Below are 26,064 nucleotides of genomic sequence, written 5' to 3' on the forward strand. Positions count from 1 at the left end.
TATGGGATGCTCCAGCCAGCTCCACATCAGGGCCAGGTGTGCTGAGCATGTCACAACATGCTGTCACATGTCAACACAAGATGCCAGCTTTGAGGCCTCTTTTTTTCCACAGATAAATGACATTAGGGAAGGGGGTCCAGCATGGGAGGTGGGGTGAGACAAGCAGATACATGCACACACACACACACACACACACGGGTGCACACACTGGGATCACATTGTTTGCAGGGAAAAGCTGCCTGGCAACATACAAATGGGTAGTGGTTACAACTCAAAACACTCTAGCGAGGCATTGAAAACCACATCATTACAGGGGATTCAACTCTGGTCAGCCAGAGGGATGCAAGTGAGGGATTTCCAAGGGAGCAGAGAGCTGTATTGCCATGCAGCTCGCACAGCCATGTAATGATGAAATGCACCCTTGTGCAGCCATGGCTTATGTACTATGTGCAGTGCCTGGGAGCTGAGGGACTATTTTCCCATGTAGATGAGAAACCATCAATATTTTTTCAACATATTGCAGTGCTGGCATAAGAAATGCATCTGCATACACCACTGAGATTATGTGTGAAACAGGAAGCTACTGCAGCCTATTTTTTTTTTTAATCTATGTAAACCAAAGATAAGATATGGAAAGTGTACAGAAGAGGTGAATAAGGTCCTTGTGTCTAAAGCAACTACAAAAATGACATTAAAAAGCACATAAACACATTACTGTAATTCACTGGGTCTCTCCCTCCCATGGAAAAAAATCAACATATAGAATGAAATACAGTCATTCATCAGGCAGTGCTCCAATGTCACACAGCCTCCTCTATCCTACCCTGGTTAATCTCTCCTGAGAACAAAAACATTTTCCCAAAGAAAGGGACATCTCTGTGCAGAGCTAATACCATTTCTCCCTGATGTGGCATCAAAAGAAAAGTCAATGAACACAAGACAATGCTAGGGAACACACTACAGACAAGTGTTAGAGGCAGGAGAGTAGGAGTTATCTTTGAGGGGGAAATGAGCTTTCCTTGCGTTGCATCGCTACATGATCTTCACCTGTGAGACAAGAGAGACTTCCAAGTGACAGTTAAAAATAATATTGTAAATGTGAAATATGTTAACTCTCTAAAACTTACTGCTGGGTGGAAAGAGACATTCAGTGTCACCAGACTTCCATGCTGACATACCACTCAGTTTTCTTTCAATACCTTGGTAAAACAAAGTGCAGTTCATCCAATTGAAATATGTCTTCCATACATGTTTTAGCACAAGGAAGCCAGACAAACACTCCCATGTACAAACACAAAAATATATATGTATTTTAATTTTCATTTGGTCATATTTTATTTAACAGAATGTCATTCTTCCTCAATAACCAATGATGATTTAAAGTAGTAGCACTCTCCAAAACAGCCCATTGATCACACAGAATTGATGATATTTAAATATACAATATAAAGAGTGATGTTTCACAAAGTTGTTTTACCTTCAGACTTTAAGTTAGAACACAACAGATCAAAATTAACCATTTCACTAGATCCAAGAATAAAATTCAAACTAACAAGAAGTTGTGAAAAGAGAACAGTTATTGAAACTTTACAGAGAAAGAACATGATTAATAAACTTGTCCTGGCTTTACAAATCTCAGACCCCCTGAGTCCTAACAGTACTGAGCTGAAAAAGAAACAAATTTTATCCTGAGGATACAAGCACTGTTTGTAAATTATTCCTTATTTTATTTTTGAATTTTGATATGGTGCTGTAATATTTTCCATAAGGCTCCAAAGTAGATTGCTGCATGCAATATATATTGCATGCAATATATATATGCACCCATTATTCAGAAGTTACCGCTACGCCAGTACTACAGATTACAAGAGCCTTAAGGCACAGATTGCCAATCTGCAATTTTAGATGTTGCCATGACTAGCTGTTAATCATTATTCTCATAACAGAGTTGTATTAATAGATTATGTGAGTGCTTTTGTATTTGCATGAGTGCAGAATCAACAGAGTTAACATGATTTGTGAACAGCCTTCACTGGGACATGAGTACTTCTGTAATCTGTTGTTGATTAAATGTTGGGGCAGTAGTTCCTACGTGAAGAATGACAACTAACAGTCAGGGGAAGGTAACATCTTAAATCACAAGAGCTGTCTCATCTATACTCCTAGACAGACTCTTCTGTTTTGTATTCCGCTATCATGTGGTTGGCCTTGGTCTCATTTTCCATTTCTCCCTGTTAACCAGAGATTTATACAAGGGAAATATTTAAAATACTCGTCCTCAAGATCTAGTCTGCAGATTATCAGTGTGGTTTTTTTACAGTTTTCTTCTGTTATTCATAGAATAAAGTACACACAGAAGACAGGATGGTGTTGAATGCAAGAGGGTAGGAGAAGGGCTGAAGAGCTGGGAATGTTTTGCAGAACACATTTCACAATAGGGTGAAAGAGCTAGAGAAGCAAATGATTTATAAGAGGCATTATTCTCAAGTTGAACACTAGCAAACTGCAAAGCCGTTTTTTTAATAGTGTCAGGTAATCTATTCATAATTTTAGAATGACATTTTTTACTATTTAATTCTTTCTACCATTGCTGCATCAAAGATGCAGGTGAACCTCAGGGACAACCATACTCAAAGGAAAGTGATTATACACTAAGTCCCATCAAGGATACAATGCAACCAAGCCCTGGAAGTCTTTAAGTTATCATAATCTTAGGCATTACTTGTAACAATCACCAATTTGATATTCTTAGGCACTGAGTGCAATGCTTAAAGCCATCAGTTTCCTTTAAATCCTCTGTGCTCTGAGTGACTAATGGCTACAGTTAACATCACCAGCAGCACTGTTCAAAGACATGGGACACAGATCGCCAGCTGCAGCTCGAAGGCTGTACAATTAGCACAAGACACCCAGGTTTGTAGGGGAGATCCCCACAACACTTCCAGTCACAGCTTTCCACAGAGTAGGCCCTGATGTCAGGGCAAGGCAGGCTGTAACTCAAGCAAGCGCTGAATTCTCCCACACAATTTTCTCTGCAACAGGGTCTTGCAGAATACATCCCTCCCTTCTCTTCCTATGGACAGGTTGGGGGGTTCTACCCTTCCAGCTCCTGCATGCTACATGATACCCACATCCTGGGAGCTACAGTGGAAACAGCAGCAGCAGAGGCACTTCAGGTTCAGCATATGCATCAGGTTTAAATATATTGAAACTGGGTTTGTGTGGTAAAGTGAGAAATATGTTATTTCTCCTTCCTGATGACAGATGTGTCATGGGGTTTGTAAGCCCTCTCATATTACTGAGCAGGTGAAAGCCTCCCTCACTACAAAAATGGCCAACAAGTTCATTCCAACTCACTAAGGTTGTTTTCTCCATAGGCCTTCCACCTTTCCTTACAGCCACAGGGGTCCTTTCATTCTCTCCCTCCATGACTTCTTCATCCAGGCAGGACACAGCACTTCACATATACCTGGGACCCATTTCCAGGTGAGGCTCTGCTGTCATGTTCTGATCCCTTAAACCATGTTCACAAGCTCAGCCACAGTACCTACCATTTCATATGGTAACTCAAACATTTTATAAAGATTCAGGAAACTCCATCGTGGCCATACATGGTAGATGGTGTGAAAAATGGAAAATCTGCTCACAGTCTAGGGGTGGGGGACTCAGGCTACTGATTAATTTCTTGGAAGTGTCAGTGCAAATTCTATCACATTATTTTTGTCATTCATACAGCTTTCCACTGCAAGCTTGCTTCTGTTTTGATTTTTTTTTTTAATTACTGTATTTTATCATCTTCTATTATCTCTTCCCTTGATTTTTTTCTACCCTTAAATTTTTATTAACCAAGGGACCTGATTTGAGATGCCAGCCTTCAGGCACTGCTGTGTGTTGCTGATGATGCGACAGCCTCTTTAAGGAATCACAGCACCATTTCCATATCAAATAAAAATCCTAACTAACTCCCACCATTTGTCTACTGCAAATTGACAGATATGTCAATTCTCTGGAAGTGAATTCTCTACAAAAGGAAGCTTTGTCATACCTTTATTAGAGAGGACTTGTTGTAAGCCACTAGTTCAGAAAGATCTGGCTGACCACTGTCCCCACAGAGAAAATACTTTGGCCACATTTTAACAAAACGTGTACCATAAGGAATTATCAGCATCTTTCATTTGAAGTCTCTCTATTTCACCTGTGTGCAGTGCCCGACCTCCCTTTGGATTCCACAGCAATGGCATCAATTCTGATTTTGAACTCACTGCAAAAACCTCTTTTTTCTCTATTTTTAAATTGATATCATGCAAGTGTTAACACGTCTTTTATCAATCAAAGCAGTTTACAGACACAAAACACCGGAGGAGAAGTGACAAAATAGTGGGAACTCGTGCCCCATGTTTCAACTTTATCACTGCCCAGCCCTGCACAAGTTGTTATTTTTTAACAACAAAACCACTTTGCAACTTGTGCAATCCAACAGGGGTCAATGTCATTCTAAGATCCCAAAAGCTGATAGGAAAAAAATTCCCACACAACTGAAAGCTGCAATGCAGACTGAAGGGAACGTCCAAGTGAATCTGCTAAATATAGACTTTTGACCCAGGATCATTCAAAGTTACAAGGCAATACAGAATGTAAGGTTCTATCTACCTGGCTTGCACTTTCATTTGGGGTCACTTGAGCATGCCTCTAAACGAAACACTGATGTTCCTTGTACAGTTAATGGGAAATAAGTATCTTGTTTCATCCCTGACCAAGTTTAGAATTCTTTACGGGGCAAATTTCCTTTTGGAGGGTCTTTGAATTAAACTACCTTTTTTTCCCAACAATCAGACAGGGAAGAAAGGCATTTCATTTGGGGGACATACTCCCCTTTTGCTATTTCCTCAGCAGAAACGGTTAAATTTGGATTTAACTCCACAGGAAAGCATATCACCCCTGGTTTGCAAAGGTCTCATGGTAAAGTGTTCTAAAGAAACTAAGCATGAGTGAATCGGAAATAGGACCTTCTTACACAAAATAGGGACACATTATTTTCTCTCTGGCAGTTAAAATCAGACTGGGTGATCAAAGTGTCATCTTTGCCATATAGAAAAATGTATTTCATTGACATATGTCTCTAACTTGCTGTGTTTCTGTTTTGCTACCTGAGAAACAGGATAACTATTATTTTCTCAATTTCATAGAGTGTTTTGAAGTTTGTGGACAAAAGAACTATTCTCAGCACCAGAAGTACACACTCACAAGCTACTTGCAAAACACCTTTCTTTAGGGGGACCTGATCCAGCTAGCCATGTGATTAAGTGTTTATTCAGTACAGTCCTTTGAGACATTTGCTTTTGTCTTTCATATTGATATTTATCTTCCAAATTTGTCTTGGAACCCAACACTGACAATAGCTCAGCAGGGCATTCCCCAGAGACAATTAAAGATTATCAAATCCAAACTCAGCATCCCCCTAAAATCCCATTTTAATATTCTAAACAAAATCCTGAAGCCTGATTGATTTTGGATTTTTCTCTCTTGCATGCTCTTTCAAACATGACTTTATCAAAAGACTTGACAAATACATACATCGATAATAATAACAGAAACAATATAATAACAGGGATATGACCAAAGCTTATTGCAGTGTTTTCCAAGTAATGCTAAATGGTAGTTCTTAGGATGCTTGACAAACTTTAATTTCCCAAACAGAACAGGAAAATAATAAAAGGCATGAACAAAACACTGCCAGGTTACAATTTTGTCAGGTAATGTGCTTAGGCTTGGCTGTGACTATGATTAAATAATACAAAGAGCATTCCATGCAAGGTACTGAGCTAAAACATTTGAGAGCGACATTAAAGTGAATCTGCTCCTCCACATATGAGTGACCTGTTGAGGCCCCTTTTACTCCTCTTTTCTTTAATTCTGTGTTCAGTTCGTGGCTAGGCATAGCATGTTTGTAGAGTGCAAAACATCTTTTTAAATATGCTATACAGTAAATTTACATTTCTGTAAAGACATCTCAAACTATTTTACAACTAATAACTATTGGGAGTCTGTGTATTTGTTGGAGCTTAGTGGGCCTGATTACCTGTCTCTATAAATCAGAGTCTACTGATATCTCTGATTACAAGGAGGTTTTGGTCATGAAAGTTTCCATAACTTTTACATATATTTTTAAACATCTGTGTCTTGGAAAAGTCATCATGTAAGAGGATATTTTTACATCTTAGCAAAGGCTTAAAACTATCAATTTTTACATTTTTTTTCTAAAACCTCCTTTTTTTTTTATGTAGTTGGACAGGTATATCCAGTTTCTCCACTAAGTTCCTCATATTGCAGGATATTTTTAATATGCATATCGGCATGCATAATTACAACAAGGTTTTATTCTACCCAATACACAAGAAAGGCAAGAAATTAAGAGGAGTTCCTCCCAAACATCTGCATTCTGGTTTTAGCACTTCAATTCTGCTATAAAAATTAGACAGCAATTCCTATGGTAATAAAGATTGGAAAAAGTTTTCAGTCCAAATTCATCTAATAAAAATTGAACTACCTATAAAGATTTTCTACAAGAAAGATGGAACCCTTTATGTACCCTGATATGTAAAAGAGAAATGCCTTGAAAGAATACTGAGAGCAGGTAAAGTATATTTATTTCTCTTACCCATTTCCATATTCTTTTTCAATGTCACAACTGCAATTACCACTGTCAGAATTTGCTTCAGTGAAATAAAAGCTGCAGCCAAGAAGACCTGTAGCCCGACTCTTTAACAGAGAGAATCTTATTGAAAAAGCAGTTTTGTTCTTCCTGAAAGATGAGGTCCTAGTTACACAAAATTATAATATATCCTACTTTCACTTTCTGGAAAGAATGTATTAATACTTATTACCTTAAAATTGAAATCAGGCATCTGAAAATATTACATAAATTACAGTTAAGTGCACAAATAAAGGATTTTCAAACAAATATTTATAAGCTTCAAAACAAATTTTAAGTTCATACAGGAACTGATTTGCATTTTTTGATTGGACAGGTGGGGTACTCTGAAATCAGCATTCTGCTGTCTTACAGCAAAGTCAGGCCCATGTATCTAAATGGATCCATGAAGATGTTGATCACCACTGTGTCACAGTTTGTATGCATGTGGAGTACTGACTAAATCCTGAAGCCCTTACAAGGAGAAAATTTCTACTGATGTTTAAGTTTTATCTGATAAGGATTTAAAAATCATATCAATGATGATATACTATTTTACTAACCAGAAGTGTGGAAATATATAACATACATTCAAATATGGCACTTATGCGAATACTGGAGACACATCTCACTTATACAACATGATGTTACAAGGAATGTGAAAAATAGAACTGAATAAAATAGTATATAAGAACAGATCATTTTTTCAAGTCTCTCAAACTACAGAAGTAGTATTAGAACAGTTTCTACTACTGAAAAACTTGTAGGACAGACAGGTAAGAAGTTCAGGCTCTGTATCTCTCCTCTCTGCATTTCCTAACACGTATCATGAAAACAGAATTAGGAAAGCAGAAAGGTGATGAGTTGTTCAGAGAAGTTCCTGCAAGGTGATGGCATATTAGGGAATACACTATTTATCAGTGCTGCTAACGACCTGTGAAGTAGGAGAGCTTTATCTGTGTGTTGCCTGGGCTAATCAAGGGTTATGCTGGAAGAGTCAGGGTCCTCTCAGCCCTGAGAAACGCTGAAGCTGCCACCACAGGAGTTACAGCTAAACTCTAGACGACAGACTTTCAAGATTTCACTCTCTGCTCTTAACTCATCTCAGCCTACCAAATCTTACAGCTGTAATCATCCTGGATGAGGAGAGGTGGCCTACAACCAGTAACTTTAAAACTTCACTGATCACTGAAGTGATGGAAGAAATGTTTCAAACTCTAGCACTTGGGAGGCAGGGTTGTCGTGAGCCAGCACGTCCACTGTGGTCAGTGTTTTCCTAACTAATCCCTGCCTTGCCTGGACATGCTCTTACAATACCTCTAATTATTCAGATGTCTTGCTGGGCACCCTGTGTGTCTTCCCACTCTGACTGTCGATGTAAATCCTAATAAGAAATTACATTCTCACCTCAGCATACCACAGGCTGCACACACATCAGCCAGCACACAGAGATGACACAATACCTATGTTTCGGCTGATTTACCCAATCCCTAGTGAAACCTGTTGACCTTTTGAGGTAAAATGTATTTCTCTATTATGGCACATGTTCAATATATACAGTTACACTACAACCAAAACAAAGGTATCCTAAACATATAGGCTGAGATGTTTGACTACAACTTATTAATATTAATCCTTGCTTGGAGTGGAATGCTGTTATCTATGGAAAGTTTTACTATATTAATAATGACAATGTCTCAATATACAATCTATAATATATCTAAGTACATTGAATAGGTATGATTTCTTGTATAAATCTCCAATGAAATATACTTATCTAACAATGCCACCTTGTATGCTTGTCAGAGATTGGTAAAAATATATATATATATGTATCCAGTCTCCCAGTGCACAGGATTCAGTGATTAACTTCTAACCTCTGCTGCCAGGCTTTACTTTCAGATACTGGTTATTACCCTGCATTTAGAGGACTAATGTCTTGCTCCAAGGGAGAACAAGAGTTCTGGAAAAATTCTTGATGTGCACCCAAAATGCAAGAGAAGTAACTCTAACGTGTCCCACATTACAACACCCAGATTACAGTACCAAGCCAGGTTACTTGTGTAAATGAAAAGTTAGGGAAGAAACCTCAGAGATCCATATAGCTAAACAACAAGGCTATCCAAGAGTTGGTTCCAGTTCACCTGTGATCTTTCTCACAATGCACATGGTTTATGCTAAATTACAATCCTAAGCCCCAGGGTTATTTGTTAAACCAATTCCTACATTCCATTGATTACAGCATCTCCCAAGTTCTTATATTCCCTCTTTATCTTAGCACACACTACATGAACATTGCAGAAAAAACCCAGTAGTCAATGTACTAGCTGGCTTCCCATGGGAAGGACAATATTTAATTGACTTTGATGTTTCTCTTTGTTCAGTACATGTTTCTCTCTGTTCAGTACATGTTTCTCTCTGTGTATGTGTGTGTGTGTGTGTGCGCATGTGAGAACACACACGTTTTCTTCTCTTTTTTACGGTGCACTTCACTTCACTGACATGTTTAATAGTCACTCATTTCCATAGCACTTGTTTACCATAACTTACAAAGTAAAATTGGAGGATTATATTGTATTTACAAACAAGTTGGCACTTACAGAATAAATTATTGATTCCTTTTCTTTTTTTTTTTATTTCATTTTCTTTTTTTCTCCATTTCTTTTTCACCAAAGGGCATCCAGAATTCAGGCAGAATAGTAAAACCTGCTGCCATTATGCTACATTAACACGAGTAAATAGGATTCCAGCTGTTACACTCTTTCCCAACGATTTGCTTGTTGCTGAGAGGCAGTGCCTTCCACCTCAGTTCATGTCCAATGCTCAAAAACTGTTAGTCAAGTGAAAGCAAAGGCTGCATGTTTTCTTCCTCATTCTTATCCATGCGTTTCAGCACCCCAGGATCCACGACTGACTGAGACCTGCAGAGGGACAACATGTTTATCTGACATTTCTAGATCAAGACAAATGAGGGTAAACCTCAGCTTTCTTTTGTTTATTTTAATTTCTGTCAGGGCTTAAAAATAATGGTACAGCATTACCCAAGCATCTGATCATTGCAAATCATCAGGAAATACCCTCATGGAAGGATAACAGGGCTTTAAAGGGCTCAGTGCTGATTTGTAAATATAGGAGCAAAAGGTAGAATAATGTGGATCCTCTCTTCAGTGAAATCATGAAGCAGGGAGTATCCTCCGGACACAAGAGCAAACTAAGCTGTCCTCTGTAGTGACTTAAGCACTGACCGTCTCTCCAGAAGGTTATACAGCACTGGACTGGCAAAGAAGGTGCAATTCAGCCACCCAGCTGGCTAATCACACACTGCAATTAGCGGGATGTGTCAGCTGGAAGCACAAGTTGCTCCTTTTCTGAATAGCATCTTAATTCAACAGTGCGAGATCCTAAGCCAAACCAAGGGAACAGTGCCATGGTTAGCAGGATTTCTGGAGCAGTGAACAAATGTGTCAAACTCACTTTTCAGCTCAACTGAACAGGGCAGGGAAGGATGATGAGGGCAAATTCAGTGGTGATTGTAAAATTCCTCTGGATTCTCTGATTCAGCCCAGAAGCATAACATGGTACCAGTACCATGCAACAGCCATATGTGACGGACAAAGAGGAAAACCCAGTCCTCAGCAAAATCAAAATGCTCCATAGAAAACAACGCCTGAAGTGTTAAGATGGGGTCCCATATCAGCTATGGCTCAGCTGATCAAAAAGCAGCCAGTTCTGGGGTACAGTAAATGCAACCCCTGTTAGATGTTTCCTTTAGTGAGATGAACCTCATGCAGGAAATGCCTATTTCTTTCTGTAAAGAAGATTTAAGATGACTAAAGAGCATGTATACATCTCTACAATGCAGACATCTATTTTTGATCAGTGGAAGCACCCTGTGCCTGCAGCATTGCTACAGATTTGCCCATTTAGAGGGCTACAGTGCAGAGAAAAACCTTTACAAATTCTAACCTTTCCTAAAATAAGCATATGGAGTCAATCTGCCACTCTCATAAACTGGCATCATCCAGTGAAAACAATGAATGAGGTTGATGAGACCTTTCTCAAAAAAATCTAAAGAAAACTTACAAAAACACAAGAAAAAACATCTGACTTAAAGCGTAGATGAAAACTTTAGATACAAGGATATTTTCTAATAATATTTATCACATTCTCATACTAATACTAAAATCAAGAAAATTAGCTTTAAAAATATGACCATCTCTCTTGTGATAAGCATAATTTAAACTTTTTTAATTAAGAGTGTACAATAATACTCATCCTGAACACTAGTCAGTTCCTCAGGCAGAAAACTAAACTGCTGAATTAAAAACGCTTTTTTAAAATCTTCACAAGGTACCATGCCAATGCAAAGCTGTTTGAAAATTTGCTGGTGGGAAGCTGCACTCATGGAAAATCCAGCTCATCATGACAAAAATTGCTGTGGAAGCAAATTAACTTCAAAGGTTTGCCAACTGGATGTAGTGCTAAAACTGAGCCTTTTCCCTCGGCTGCCAATGACTGAGCAGACAGGGTTTCCAGTTCTCATCTGGGAAAAACTGAAGGGGAGCTGGAATGGCTGCAAACCTGGTCTCAAATTCCCAGGGCTTCCAAAATCCCCAATGCCCAGGCAGGTGTAAAAATTGAACTGCACAAATCCTGATCTATGGTTTGTAAGCTCAGACGCCCAAATGCCTTAAAGAAGAAGGAGAAACAGTTTGCACTCAGTTTTAAACAGAAATTTACTGTCATGCTTCATCCCCTTCAGCAGCAATTCACAAATGAAGGTATGTGAAAGGAAAAGCATTTGCTTAAGTCTAAGCTCCTTCTCTTCTACCTACATCTCCCAAATAACTTTACAAACATTACTGAATACATTCTCAGAAAACACAGTGGGACAGAGTTATACTACAAAGACCCATTGCAGAGGTGAGGAACCAAACCACAGCTCCTCTGCAAAGCTTATCAACACAGATATCTGCCCTGCTGGGTTAGGCGAGAAGAGGATGCAGGTCTCCAGCTGGGTGCCTCAGGATGACAGCCACGGGTGAGCACAGCCACAGGCTAAACCTGACTGCTGAGACAGCTGCAATGTTGCCAGATGACATAAACAAGCTCTCCCCAGAGGTCTGTGCTACAGGTGGCATTAATTCCTCCTTATCTCCACCATCCTCTCTGCAATCAACCTTCCTTTCAAGGTGAGGTCATCCAATTAACCAAATTCAAGGAGATCTGGAGGAATGTCAGTGGTTCACATTGGGGGCAAAAAATGACTAAGAAAGAAATGAAGTCTCAGTAGGATTGTGGTATTAAAAAGACATTCTTTCAGTACAGTAAACTAATTTTTAAATGGTAAGCCAAATAAAACAAGATAATTGTTGGAGGTCTGCTATCTGCTTGTGAAATTTGTTCTAAGCTAAGCACTTTTCATTGACTTAGTCATGGCTTTTTATGTGTTAAAAATCTTCTGCACTAACGTATGATACTGACTGTGGGTTTAAACTGAGAGAAGCAACCCATCAATTTCTGAATCCAAGTTAAATTTAATTTTTAATGAAATAGAGTTTATTTGTTTTATCTTAACTTTTCTATTTGTGTTTTAACAGAGTCTGTGCACTTAACATGCTGGAGGTCTTGGGACTTTCTGCCAATCTTAGTACCAGCATATTAAGTCTACTTAGTACTCTTCATGTCCAGCAGCAGGGAACAAGGATTCCAGCAGATGCTCGGGGCATGCTAACTGAGAAACAATGCATAGAAGGTGAAGAAATTTTAGTTTAATATTATACAGATATAAATTTCAACATGTTTCTTTTCTGCACCAGGTCTCCTACTGTGTCAGTTCACCCAGACTGAAAGAATGTCAATTTGAAGCTTACACTGAAGTGTAATACTGTATGAAAGTTTTTAAGAAAAGTTAAATGAGAATAAAAATTATTTGACAAAGAATAAAGAACATGGTCAACTCATTGCTTTTCCACTTAGTAATATGCTTGCCCAGGACAATCTGGAAAAGTCTGCTCCAAAAGGACTTATCACAGGCCTTCTCATATTTTTTTTTGTTGCACCCTTGGATGAAGATATTTATTCTCGCGACATCATTTTGCAGCAGAAAGATTTCTGCATTTCAGTTCCTTAATTCCATCCTTCTGTCTAAGACAGCTTCTCTATTGTCTCATAATTCTTGTATTACATGCAAATCTTATATAAGTGTATTGCTCACCTTTTCCCTCCCCTGGCTCTTTTTCTCTGTCCCATTTTCTCCATTAATTGTATTAATTACATAATTCTAGCTTCATATAGCTGGGCATTGGGGATTTTAGAGGCTCTGGGAATTTATGGCCAAAGCTCCCTCACTGGGAATTTGAGACCAGGTTTGCAGCCATTCCAGTACCATTCTATCATATAGTTTCAGAACCTTTTTTAACTTTTTATCCTAGCTCATTCCTCTACAGTTTCTTGCTATTTCCCACTTCCAATGCAATGTAGGTTTTTTCAACACAAAATCCTTAAACTTTATTGCTTTTTTCTTTTTTTTATTTCCTATAGCAATCTTATGTTGTCTCCTCTGTTTCCACAAAAATATCTCCCTTTTAAACCCCACTGTCCTTTCCAGTCTAGGCAATATTTTCCAGCCAAAATCATCTTCCTGGCTGAGAAATCTGAAATTATTTTATCCTGTTTGATCTGTTTCCAGAGTCTCTTTCCCTTTTGCATCACATGCTATCTCCTGAAACAGGGTTCCCAGCCTAGCACATCCTAACTTAATTTTAATGATTTTATATATTGGTTTCTGCCTTGTTTGTTCTTTTCTGATCCATTGCTAGGCCTCCCCATCATGAGCTGCACTCTGACTTTTGCTGCCCTTTCTGCTGCCCTTTCTGCTACCTTTTATATCACAGTTGTAATCCTTACCATTTTCTCAGTTTAGACTACTGCCCTGTCAAGGTTGGATCAGATTCACCCCTCCCAAGTTAATGACTTCACTGCTTCCATAGTTACTGAAGAGATAACTAAGCTCTTCCTATACTTTACTCTGAAAGGTAAAATGCAGCAAGCAATTACACTGTACCTTTTCAAAGAGAAGAGTATCAAATGCCAGGATGTTTACCAGGCTTGAGTATAGCAATTGGCACTGATTTTGGTCCTGGTTCTCCTCCTATTTTCTCAGGCATGCAGTCACTGTGACTGATGTTTCAAACACTGTAAATGCCCTGGCCCTTACAGGCTGGTGGATACCAGGCAGTGGGCTACGAGATGGAGGAAGATAAGAGCTATCATCACCACCCAGAAAGAAAACTGGCCCCAATTTACCCTCTACACGGAGGCTCATTCCAGCTAGCACTGTTTCTCTAATAAGTACCGTAGGCTGAGGTGGGATAGCAGCTTATTCCAAACACATTACTGTGTACACAACCTATATGGCACCACAGAAATAATCAGCTGCACTGCGTTCACAACTCACATGAGTAATGATCAAGGCCATGATCTCTCATCAACACTGTTCTTTTTAAGAAAGGAAAAAAAAATAATGGTCCTCATATATAATAGACTGATAGAATTTATCTGACTACCTACAGCTTCATAAAAGAGGAGGAAGGCAAATGTTAACCTTATGGCAATAGTAGAAGACAGCAGTAACTTTAACTCACCTTTTCATGGATTTGGGAGAGAGGTCCTTTTCTATATCCTTTGCAGGAGTATTGTAGGAGTCCACATTGCATTCACTGTCATCATCGTATTCATGGTCAAGCAGTGTTCTTGCCCATGTCCCCATGTCATAGGGGGGCAGCATTCCTCCAAACTCTGAAGGCAGGATCTCGGGGTGGATGAGCTGATGCAGGCTGTTGAGGTTGTTACCATGCAGGAATATCTATATGTATGCATGCAGGTAAAAACACAGGTGTATCACCAAAAATCATCAAAGCCCAAATGAGACCATCATCAGGAGAATTTTGTACAATTTCAATATTTTGGTTGTTTTGGGCTAACAGAGGTGCAGAGGAAGGCACACATCACCTCTGCCTTAAGCATGGTCATACCATGTTCATAAATCTCCAAAGTGATTAAAGTATAAATAACTTAAAATGTTTGCAGGGAAAGGGACTTAAGGAGGGCAAGAACTGATGTCTGGTAGCTAGATGGACAGAATATTAGATAGACAGACAGCCTTGTTAATCTCTTGTTAATTGATCTCCCTAATTCTGTGAATTAAAATAAGTGAATTAAATTAAGATTATAATTAATAAATAAAAAAAATATTCACCATATGCAACAAGGAATATATATTGACTGTCAGCATCCAGCCATGAGTTCTATAAATAAGATAAATTGTGCAGTGTAATGATAACAGTGCTGGAAATATTTTCTTCCTTAATCTAGTGATAGCAGTAACTGCCATTTATACTTGACAATACCTGAAGTAAGTAATAACAGTAAAATAATCCCTGTGACAACACTGAATAGTTGATGGGAATAGTTGATGGACTATTTGATATTTACCATCAATGTTTTGGTAGACTGACATTCATACACATTTACATATCTGTATATTAGTATGACGTATATATGAATACTTGTATTTATGTTTAACTTTATTGTTTCCCCTCAGAGATCCTTAACATTCCACTTCACCTTGCAGGGACCCCTCTGAGCAGCTATACCCTTAGCATGACTTATCAAGAGTTAAATTCAAAAGGCAGAAAGACACAGACTAAATATATGCTTGTCTTTTATTGCTTATATTAGACCATCTTCCCAGTCAGCTGTGGAGACAGAAAAGTTAATGTGACCATGGAAAACCAGTGATTTTCTTTCATCTCAGAAAGGAACTTGTCCTTTTGTGAAAGAACATTTATTAATGGTGAAAGTAATTTGCTTTATGGTGCCTTTATAGCTGAGTGTTTTACTTCTTAGCAGTTGTTTTTATATATGCCTAGTACTACATTTATCTGAATATAACTATCAGTTGCAAATCTACCTGACAAATTTAAAAAATACATAATAATTCAGGATTAAAAAACCCCAGATAAATAATAAGCCTAATGAAAAAAATCCAAAGAGAATTCTGTGGGGTTTAGGTTTTTTTCCCCCAATTGTTTGTTCTGCATCCAATACTTTAAATCTGATTTAAATTTTATGTGCTGGCCATAACTTTCACATTTTGACACTAAGTTTAGAATTGTAAATCAATATTTAACTACCTGACTACTTTTTATAGGTATTTGGTATTGACAAAAAACAGTTGTAAAAAGTCAGCATTTCTGAAAATATATGCCATTGATTCAGGTGTCGAAATAAAAATTTAGATGGTTACTGATAAGCCTCCATGTTCAACTGCCTTGTCACTCATTTTTAATGCTGTAACACTCCTATGAGCTGCACTTTACTCCCTCGTTATGCATACCGAGCACTTGAGTTGAAAAGGTCTCAGACATATCTGGCACTACAATGTTCTTCGCAGAAGCTGCGGTCAACAGAGTGCAACTGAATCCTGCAAAATGGGGCTTCATTTGCATATTCATAACAGATATTGCATAAAAGGCTTTGTGATCTATAGTTCAAAATCTGTAAATACCAGAGGCCTCTCAAGCATAATCTGTCAGTGAAAAACAGCTACACACCAAGGATCATTGTGGCCTTGCAGACTGTGTTAGAGGAGAGAAAATACAGAGCTGCTTAGAGAGCTGGTTCCACAAAAAAATGTAATCATGTTCTTTGTAGTGCCTTTGTACATGATGTTGATTGTGTTTTCCTGGATGACAAAGTTCCTGTTACAGAAATAATCATTCTATAAGCTATCACCACCAAGCTCTAATTTAATTGCACTGATGCAAGTGGTACAAATTCAGCAACATCTTGGAGGCTGCTCATGCTTATGCACAGATGCATGCACACAAATTCCCTTTTATTGGCTTTCATTCAAATTAGTATTTGCAAACTAATACTACTAGATGCCAGCTGGGTATTTTAGTTTGTGCTAATCTCAAGGAAATCACACTAGGAAAGGACTTTGTACTCACTAACTCTGTTTTTAAAATAAAGACATAAATCATTTTAACAGAAATTAAATAGAATGGAATTGAATACAACCTTAATAGAAACTGTAATGTGGCAATATTTTTTATATAACCCCCAGGAGCAAACATATGCTTACATTTTAAAATACATTTAAGCACACTGCTTGACTGTGTCCTTAAAGGATAATGTTGTAAAAGTTTCTAAAACAGCTGAAGGTACCTTTTACCACACAGATATATTTAAACATTTTCCACCAATAGCAAGCTGATATCTCATGTTGATCTACTTTATTAGACTATGATGCATCTGCTGACGGCAACTGGCAGGAAATGGACAATTAAAAAGAAGAATACCCTTTTTCGTGTCTTCTCCTTTAGAAAGGGCCGGATGACTGTGTAGAGGGCATGGATATACCACGGCTGATTGACGAAATGTATTCCTCCAAACCGAGCTGGAAAGCTGTCCTGTGTGTCACAAAACAAATACATACAATTGGAGCTGACTCTTAACATATGTAGGACATGCATCAAATACCTTATTTTTTTCTCTGAACGCCTTTATCTTAATAATAAACCTTTAACAAGAAGAAAGATTATTCCAAACTGTGTTCTCTCAATTGGGTTCCAACCTTCCACACCAAGGAGTAACACAGCTTGGACAGAGTAAGTGTGGAGGAAGTGTGCTGAGATAGCTACATTATTCAAATAAAGGCATGGCATTTCTAACCTCCAGAAATGCTTTAAACATTTATGATTTGCCCATAATCCATTTATACAATGTATTTTTCTCTTTTCCACTTCTATGGATTTTATTCATTTTTAATAGTAACGATCTCAACTCTTCCAGTGACATTGAAGAGCACTAAAAATGTCCCTCGTCTCCACCTTAAAAAGAAAGTGTAAATCTAAACTACTATTCAAAATGTCTCCAATATTATCCATATTTCATAAAACTGAGACTGCATTAAAGATTATGCATAAACTGTTATGCAATATCCATGACAGTAATTCTTGTCACATAGTCAGAGACCTTCTGGGAACTTAAATGTAAGGACAGCATATCTGTATTGAAGCAGTGGCTTTTCTTTTTTACTTGCTGAAAATCACAAGGGGCAGATAACTCACTAGGAAAAGATTCTGATATGCATTTTCAATTTCTAAGTCGAGAGAATATGCCAGAGGGTTTGGCAGTTTGAGGAGGGCAGCCACTCTGTCCTGGAATACAATTGCCAAATTCCTTGTGTGTCCTCATTTTGTCTTTGCCTGGTTGATCATATGCACAAACAATGCAATAAGCCGTCTCCTACATTGCCCAGAGTTACACCATTGAGGAAGGAGGAAAGAAGTGTAAACAGGTGCAGCATATGCATGCTCCCTTTTTTTAATGGCTTATGTCAGAACCTTCTCAGTGAATTTTCTCTTAATTATACACACTTATTAAATTATTGGCTTTCATTTGAAGCTTAATTCAACAGGTGACACAGCATAGGCAGCCACTCAGATCAAAACCAGGTTCCTCACAGCAGCAGCAGCTCCCATCTGACCATACAGGTAACAAACAAGGACATCCTTTCCAGCTATACCTCCTTCTCTTCCTCCTCTCTTTCTCCTCCTATGTGGATGCAATAAAGGCAGCTTCAGGTCTGTGCCAGTGGGATCATAGGCTCAAAAGGAGGCAATCAAATGGTCTGACAGGGTGCATTGTGCAAATAGACCTATTTTGCCTCCTCTGGAGACAAGAGAGGAGGCCATAGAGAAACATACAGCAGCCTAGATGTAATCTGCAAAGCACCACTTGAAGCATAGGGTCATACAGCACACACCAACAAAATGCCCAAGAAAAAAATTATAAACTATTCAAGCCAAACAAGAACTGTCACAAAAGGAAGGCAGAAACTGCAGGAAGGAAATCTTTCATTAAATGTTTCCACATAGAGATATACTTTGCAAAAGTGAAACTGCATGCATATTCACAGAACCTCTTTAGTTCTGCAAATGTGTTCAGACCTGCGGGAATAATGAAGTACAAATTGCATACTCCTCTCCAAGGATCCATTTGCATCCTGTCAAGTACGCCTAACCCGCAGGCTCTTTACAGCAAGGTACCTCTGACCTTCAAATTGTAACAACTTGCTGGATTTTCCATCAAGGAGGCAGTACCTTGACAATAGTTTACAGGAAGGATGACTACAACACACACTGCTCACATCTGGCTGGCCAGAGCACAACAGTCAATGCAATCAATGGTCTGTTTTGCAGCTTTTCTCCAGAAACTTTTGATTAACAGCAGCTTTGCAATAAAACAATCCTATTGAAAGATTGCTGCAGAAGCCTCATTTTGCTAAAGGCCCAACTCCTGTAAGCATTAACTAAATATTGAACAGGATGGTTGATAATTCGACGCATAATACACCCTGTTCAGTACTGTAAATCCCCAAACACCATTTCGAGGACACAACTATGAGTAAATTATGTTTGTATCACAGTGAACCAAAAAATCCATTAGGAAGGATAAATCACTGGATGACACCTTAACCTTTAGTTACAGAATTTACAATTTGTCTACAGAAGGTTGTGTTTATTTGGATTATTGTGGCCAGCTCTCCAGCAAAGGAATCCAGGGCTCCATGCTGCATACCATGCACAAAAGAGCACGCACTTAGAGCTCCAGAAATCTCAGCGGAGCTGAGAGTCACACAGAAACTGAGGACAATTTGTGAATAAGAATATCTCAATAGGCATGAATAGAATATCTCAAACTGACGTACAAACACAGATTCAGAGCAGAGTGCCATAGGCATTTGTATTCTAATGTGGCCTCAGAATGCTCTGTGTCTTTTTAAAGATATAAAATTTCCAGCAGACAAAAGGATTATCCTTAAAAAGTACCATTCTGACAAGTATACTCTCTTCTCCTGCATCTTGGAAACCATTTACATGGAGGATCATGAATATATTGGGAACAATCCTCAAATAGAAGATGCCACTTGATCTTAAAAGCCAGTTTGCCTCAGTGTTTTTCAGAAATTCTGAATACATTTTCTGGAACTAAAGAAGTTGGGTATTTCTCAGTTTCTGGAACTGAACTGCAGTGCCCAGATTCAGAAGCACTTCCTAAGGTGTAATTAGGACCCCTCAAAATTTGTGCCAAAAAAAAAAAAAAAGGTGATTTGGTCAGAATGATCCTGCATTCTACACAGTACTTAGACTAGTATTCAAAAGCTGCTGAAAGTAGATCCAAAAGCAAATCCCTAAAGCACCTGCTGAAGAAAATAAAAAAGCAGAATAAGCAACTACATCTGCTGGAGAAGCAGGTGTCAGAAGGTTGTCTTGCTCTTCTCAGATGTATCTGACTTCCACGTGGGGATATGCCAGACAGATGGTCATCCTACACAAACAGCAGGTAGGAATTTCTTTCAAATCACTGATTCTTCTGGGGTTTTATGCAGATTAGGTTACAAGCACAGTGGCAGTCACAACTGCCTCTGCAGACGTACTGTACTTCAACAGACGAGCCTGTAACCCATGAATCACATGAATTCTAAGTAAATGGAATCTCTTGCCAGAAAACAGTAAGAGATGGAGATCAGCTGTAAAGTGAGCTGTGCTTCTGATTGGAAAAGTAATAAATCTGATGGGGTATTACCAAACCACAAAAAAGAACTAATTATGTATATAGTGGGTGGATTTTTCATCCCATTCACTGTAACCTCTGTTTCAGCAGTGGAACACAACTTTTGCATGTTTCTGATGAGCACAGTTTGGGACACGGCCATGCCATAGACAAAGGCAAGCAGGTAGTTACTATCAGAGCCCACAGTTCCTGTGACACGAGGCTTGCAAGTGACAACAGTAGGCTGCCAAGGAAGAGGCATGCCCCCATGCTGCTGTCTGGAGGACTGGGGGACTACCAGTGCATGGCCAGCACCGCAGAACAATCCCAAGCAAACTCCCTCACTTAGTTTCCATCTCCTGTGATACATGGTTCTGTGGACTCACAGCACAGCAATTTTACCTCTCTGCCAAACATAATTTATACAAACTATCTTTACAAGCTTTCTCTCCAAGGACCCAGCTGCTGTTGCCTGCTACCACCCTTGGCACATACTAAGAAGCCAGGTTTCTACTTGCCAGACATAAAATTCCACCCAGTGCTGGGCTCAGCCATCACCTAAGCCAGCTCTCAGGGTTTCACAGAGGGTGCCCTGCTCCACTTTGGCCAGCAGGAGCTCTTACAGCACAGGTAGTAACAAGAAAAACAGTATATGACATTTTCAACAGTACCTAAGAAAGAAAAGTGCCAAATTCCTACTGAAAACCACTGTGAGTCTTCTTAGTGGTGTCAGGACTGTCATCATAGAAATAATAAAAATGACCCGCCTTTTTCGTCTTTACCAAATGAAAAAATCAAAGAACTTCTTAAAGCCCATAGCATTTTCTTCTTCCTGAGTATCGTGTCTACATTTAAACCTCTGAAGATTACTTTTAATGAAGTAGCCCTCCTAGCTGAGCTCAGTACTGTCATCAAATTTGTTTGCACAGCTTTTAGAAGTGTAGTCTTAGAAACTGCTAAGACCACTGTGTGCCCAAAGGTGCCTTGGCAGCCCATTCTCATCATAGCCTTACAAATATGCTGCTCATCTCCTGCAAACAGACTGTCTGGACACACCTTGCCACACACTAACACCAAGAGAGTTCTTGGGCACATGTTGCTCTGGGGTTATTTTTGAGGGTTTGCTGTCCTTATGTGCAGTGAAACTGTTTTCGCAGACAGTCTAGAGACATCCTTCAAAGGACAGTCTGGACAAACATAATGAATACACTCACACACTTCACTTAAGGCTGCACTTGAGTGCTCTGATGAATTCAGGCTGTAGCATCTGCAGACAACAAGAGGTTACAAAGTAAAAACTGCAACAGCTGTATCTTCCTAACAAAAACTGCAAGTTCAAAGAAAGCATACAAAACTATTAATTTCTTAAATGTGACTTAAGACTTGTTCCTGAAGATAATACATTATTTCTCCTTTAGCTTTTCCAAAAAAGTCAAGCACTTTAGGGAGAAAAAAAAAATATTATGAACAAAAATAGTATCTTTATAATGGAAAGCTCCACTAGAAAGAAACTGAAACATTCTGTCTGCTACAAAATGCAGCATGACTAAACAACTAAGCTTAATTTTTATCATTTTTAAGACAGTCTTCTTTAAAGAGAAGACTATAGAAAATCATGGAAAGAGAAGGCTCTGACTAGAAGGAATAGTTCACTTCCTTAGTACTCCAAGAGCTGAACTACCAGAGGAACCAAGAATCACTGCCATCCACATCAGGAAAGGACACCCATCTTGCTACCAAACTGTTAACTTTCACTGAAGGTAGGAAAGAACAAGGCATTCCTAATACCAAACTTCCTGCCAGCATCCATCCGTGACACGAGTAATTGCAACGCCTCAAAACAAACAAACTTGTGTGTCAAAACTGATCACCCGTGCTCAAGACATGACTGGAACCAGTGGTGAGGATTGGATGATTAAAAGACTGGAAAGTGAATCTGTAGCATCTAAAAGAATTTGGGTTGTTTTTTTTACGAAAACAGATGCTAAACACACTAGGGAGAATAAATAACAGGTGAGGAAAGAACCTTTCAAAACAAAGGACAATGTCAACACCCAAACAAAGAAGAGAAACCAGACCAGGAGCACAGTTAACTAGACTGGAAGCTGGTAGACAGCTTTGAATCACCAAACATGCAGCAAGACTGGCAGGGAATAAGCACCCTAACTCATTATGAGAAAATTAGTAAATTCTGAAGAAACTAAGCTTCAGGTTGTCCAACAACAGGAGACTTTAAGGTTCAGATGCAAAAAAAGAAATCTCAGGTGGTGAAATTTTGCTTGATCCCTGGAACAGCTGCACAAGTGATTTCCCTCTGTAAGACTAAAGAAGAGAACTGTTGTTGTCTCCTAGTCTCAGCTTTTCATTTTTATTAGACAATGTTGAACCATTTCTAAGACAAACAAAAAGCGCCCAAATAAATTTTTGTTACTGTGTTCAACCAAAAGCACAGTACCTAAAGGCAAATTAACATCATTCAGTGACATTCCCACAAAATAAGATTTAATTATCTAGAACTGGATGTTGTCATTTTGCTAAGAAGCTTCCAGTGAAGCAATTTGACTTTTGGCAGTCCTTTTCATTTCTATTGGTCATTTTATCTTACAGCTCATATAGAAATATGTTAAGTTGAATGAAATGAGAAGAGAGATGGTATCCATCCAGTGACAATATTGCTTTTTTTATTGAAGTTTCTGTTTTAATTTCAAATAGTCTTCCATCTTTCATTTCAATATGCTACTCATAAAAATTCTATATTGTTTAAATTAATTAGGTGGGATTTAAAAGCCATTTGATCATATGTGTCTGCATGTTTATATATAAATATAATAAAATTTAAAACCTACATAGATTTTGTGTTTTCACTATTTGGATAAAGGGATTATATCACTCTCAATTTTTAATTAGGTGGGCTTGATAAAGAAAGTATTTTGTCTAAAACCTCAATTTTAATTTGAAATTACTTTATTTCTTTGAAAATTAATTTCAATAGGTTTTGACCTGATTTTTATTTTTTAAGTTTTAATTAGAAATTGTGGGATTCTTTTAGCAATTCTTCATTTTGACAGGGACTTGGGGTTTTGGACATTGGTTCTTGGCCCATTGGTTTAGTTTAAACCTTGAAAATAAAGGCTTTAATTTTAAAGAAGAAATAAAAAATGCTGTTTTCCAAGGACAATACTGTTTTCAACTATCAACACTGACTCTTTTCTAACACTTTATTTGGAATGTGAGATATTAAAAAGGGGGAAAAGAACCCAAAACTTTTTGCAGCCTGATGCTATTTTCCAAATCAGCAAAGCCAGAAAAACAGTAAGAACTACGGTAGAAGTAGGTTCTTGCATTCTGTTTTCTACCCTGTGATGAAAATCATTCTTTACAATATGCAATTATCAGATGGTGATTTCTTCTATGGAAATTCCCATAGGGAAAAAAAAAAGTCTGTTTTCCAGGCAGCTTGTGAATGTCTTATTAGATTAAGATTACAGACAAAAAGAAAAAACACTATACTGCTAACTGCTGTGCATAAATACAGTAACAATGCTTTCATAATACTGGTGGAATAAAAATAATGTGGAAAATTACTGTTCAAAAATGATTCCATACTCAATTCCTGAAGGCAGAAGTCTTTGGCCAGGGACTGCCTAGCAAGAGCTGAAATGCTACACCAGCACCTCAGCTGGTACCACCCTCGTCCTGAAGTCATCCTCTTTTAGTCAGTGAGACTGTCCAAACAGCCCTTGGTCTCTGCCAAACTGTTGACCACAGGATTACTGTCAGGATGCTTTTCGTCACGCAGAAAGCTTCCCATGGGCCTGAGGTAGTTTCAAGGAGGAGCATCAGTAGCTATCAGATACCACCCCCTTCCTTGTACCTGACGACTTCCAAATGTGAGTAGGCTAAACAGCACGTGGGAAGGAAGGGGAATTTTCAGATAATGTTAAGACAAGGATTGAAAGAAACGAGGCAAGGCAGAAACCATAGAAAGAAGGTAAAAGTGAGGAGCAGAAGAGATTAAATTAAAAAGTAATTCAGGGAGAGGCATCAAGAAATTACTATGATGCTCAAGAGAAAAACATACTCATCTTGTTCCCTCTCTAGCCCCTTTTCAAAATTTTCACAGGAAGGTAGAGAAAAAGAAATACAAAGTATTCCTGCGTGGAAGACCCATGTTTTACAGTCACATGCCAAGACTCATTTTGCAGACCTAAACTCAAATAAAGTAAATAAATACCAAATCTTATGCCTTCCATATAATTTCGTATATCATCCCAGCTGACAATCTCCTAGAACCAGACCCAGCCTAAGGATTTTCAGTTCAGGATTGGCTTCTGCCAAAATCTGCAAGAAACTACTCTGAGCCTGTCCAGGCAATAGGGTGCACAGGTCTGCAGATGGATAAGGTGAACAAAGACCCTGCACAGAGGCAAAAATGCATGTTTTCAAATAGCACTGCATAGCTATGCAGTGCCAGTAAGTTACTGAGTTGAAAGATACCATTTCTCCTACCATAATATTCACTTTTTCTCCCCTGAAATTGGAGAACTTCTAAACTGGTGCCTACAATTTTATTATCCAAAGCTCCTCCAAAAACGCAACTCTCAGTTTCAGACAAGATGAATTAAAATTGGATTAGCCCTTTGTAAGTTTCAATTTACTACAATACAATAAACTGAAAGCCATAGTGTTTCAAGAGTTATTTCATGAGCCATATGTTTCCTCATACTATGAGGAATCAATCTCCATCACTGCAGTAAGCACTAAGAGTCGTAATCATTTGAGCTGTCCAATTTTAATCTGTCACTCCATGCAAATGACAGTCCTGAGAATTGAACTGAACTGTAAAATTGGAGGGATAGTGATTTAAGAAAAATCAGCTGAGGGCAGACACTGAGATCTAGAGTGCAGCACAATTAAGCTTTAAATTACTGTGGAAATTGAATAACTGACTTGAGATCCATTAATAAGTATTATATTTTATTAAGAGTAGAGGTATCATGAACTATGCAGTATACATAATTTCAAGAAGTCAGTTCCCCACAGGACAAATCTATTTCCAGTTCCAAATAGTGTTCAAATGTCTTTCTCATAGTACAGAATAAAGATTTATTTCAGACTTTCAGCTTTAAAGAAAGCCTCAGTTTGAACTGCTCGGCTACTTTATCTTTAGAAAGATACTTGAAAAGATATGATTGCCTACATGCTAACTCCACTTCAGCTTCCCTCTTCTTCTGCACTCCTGAATGACTGCTGGTGGTACACACATGCAAAATGTGCCTGGGAGTCCAGGGAACTTGAATACTGTTTGAGGGAGAACTGTCATTCAAGTTATTACTCTAGAGGACCACAAATCACTGCTGTTGAATTCTAACTTCAGACATCAGCCCCCTGTCTTTGCAAAGCCATACAAGCATGGGTGTCTCTGTGCTGGCTTCTATGGAGGAAAACTTCCAGTAAAAACAGAGATTAGCAAAACTGGGAAAATAAATAGTTACATGTTTTATCATACATATCTAGGACAAGGCTAATGTGTTTGCTGTGCTATCAGGATATGCCAGTAATGACAAAATGTGATGGTAGGATCTCTCCTAAAATCACACCTTGGAAACTCTTGAAAATTCATATGCAAGCAGTTGGGAGATCAAAATCAGAAATGCAGATGTCTTCTTGCTAAAATAAAAGTGGAACCCATGTGAATGTATTCTCAGCAAAAGAAAACAACAGTAGCCTCAGTTCACATCACATGG

General features: G+C 38.4%; 1 protein-coding gene across 1 annotated transcript in view; it reads right to left on the reverse strand.

Moving 5' to 3' along the window:
* Positions 1 to 1,286: 1,286 nt before the first annotated feature.
* The window catches only part of CLVS2 (clavesin 2), a 56,497-nt gene continuing 31,719 nt past the window's right edge, over positions 1,287 to 26,064 (reverse strand). The window contains exons 3-5 of the mRNA XM_010407053.3: positions 17,059 to 17,169; positions 14,338 to 14,558; positions 1,287 to 9,612 (exon numbers count right to left, since the gene is read on the reverse strand). Of these exons, the coding sequence (XP_010405355.2) occupies positions 9,525 to 9,612; positions 14,338 to 14,558; positions 17,059 to 17,169 (420 nt within the window). The 3' untranslated portion in view covers positions 1,287 to 9,524. The remainder of the gene's footprint in view (positions 9,613 to 14,337; positions 14,559 to 17,058; positions 17,170 to 26,064) is intronic.

The sequence above is a fragment of the Corvus cornix genome, chromosome 3 (assembly GCF_000738735.6).
Source record: "Corvus cornix cornix isolate S_Up_H32 chromosome 3, ASM73873v5, whole genome shotgun sequence".
Lineage (NCBI taxonomy): Eukaryota > Metazoa > Chordata > Aves > Passeriformes > Corvidae > Corvus > Corvus cornix.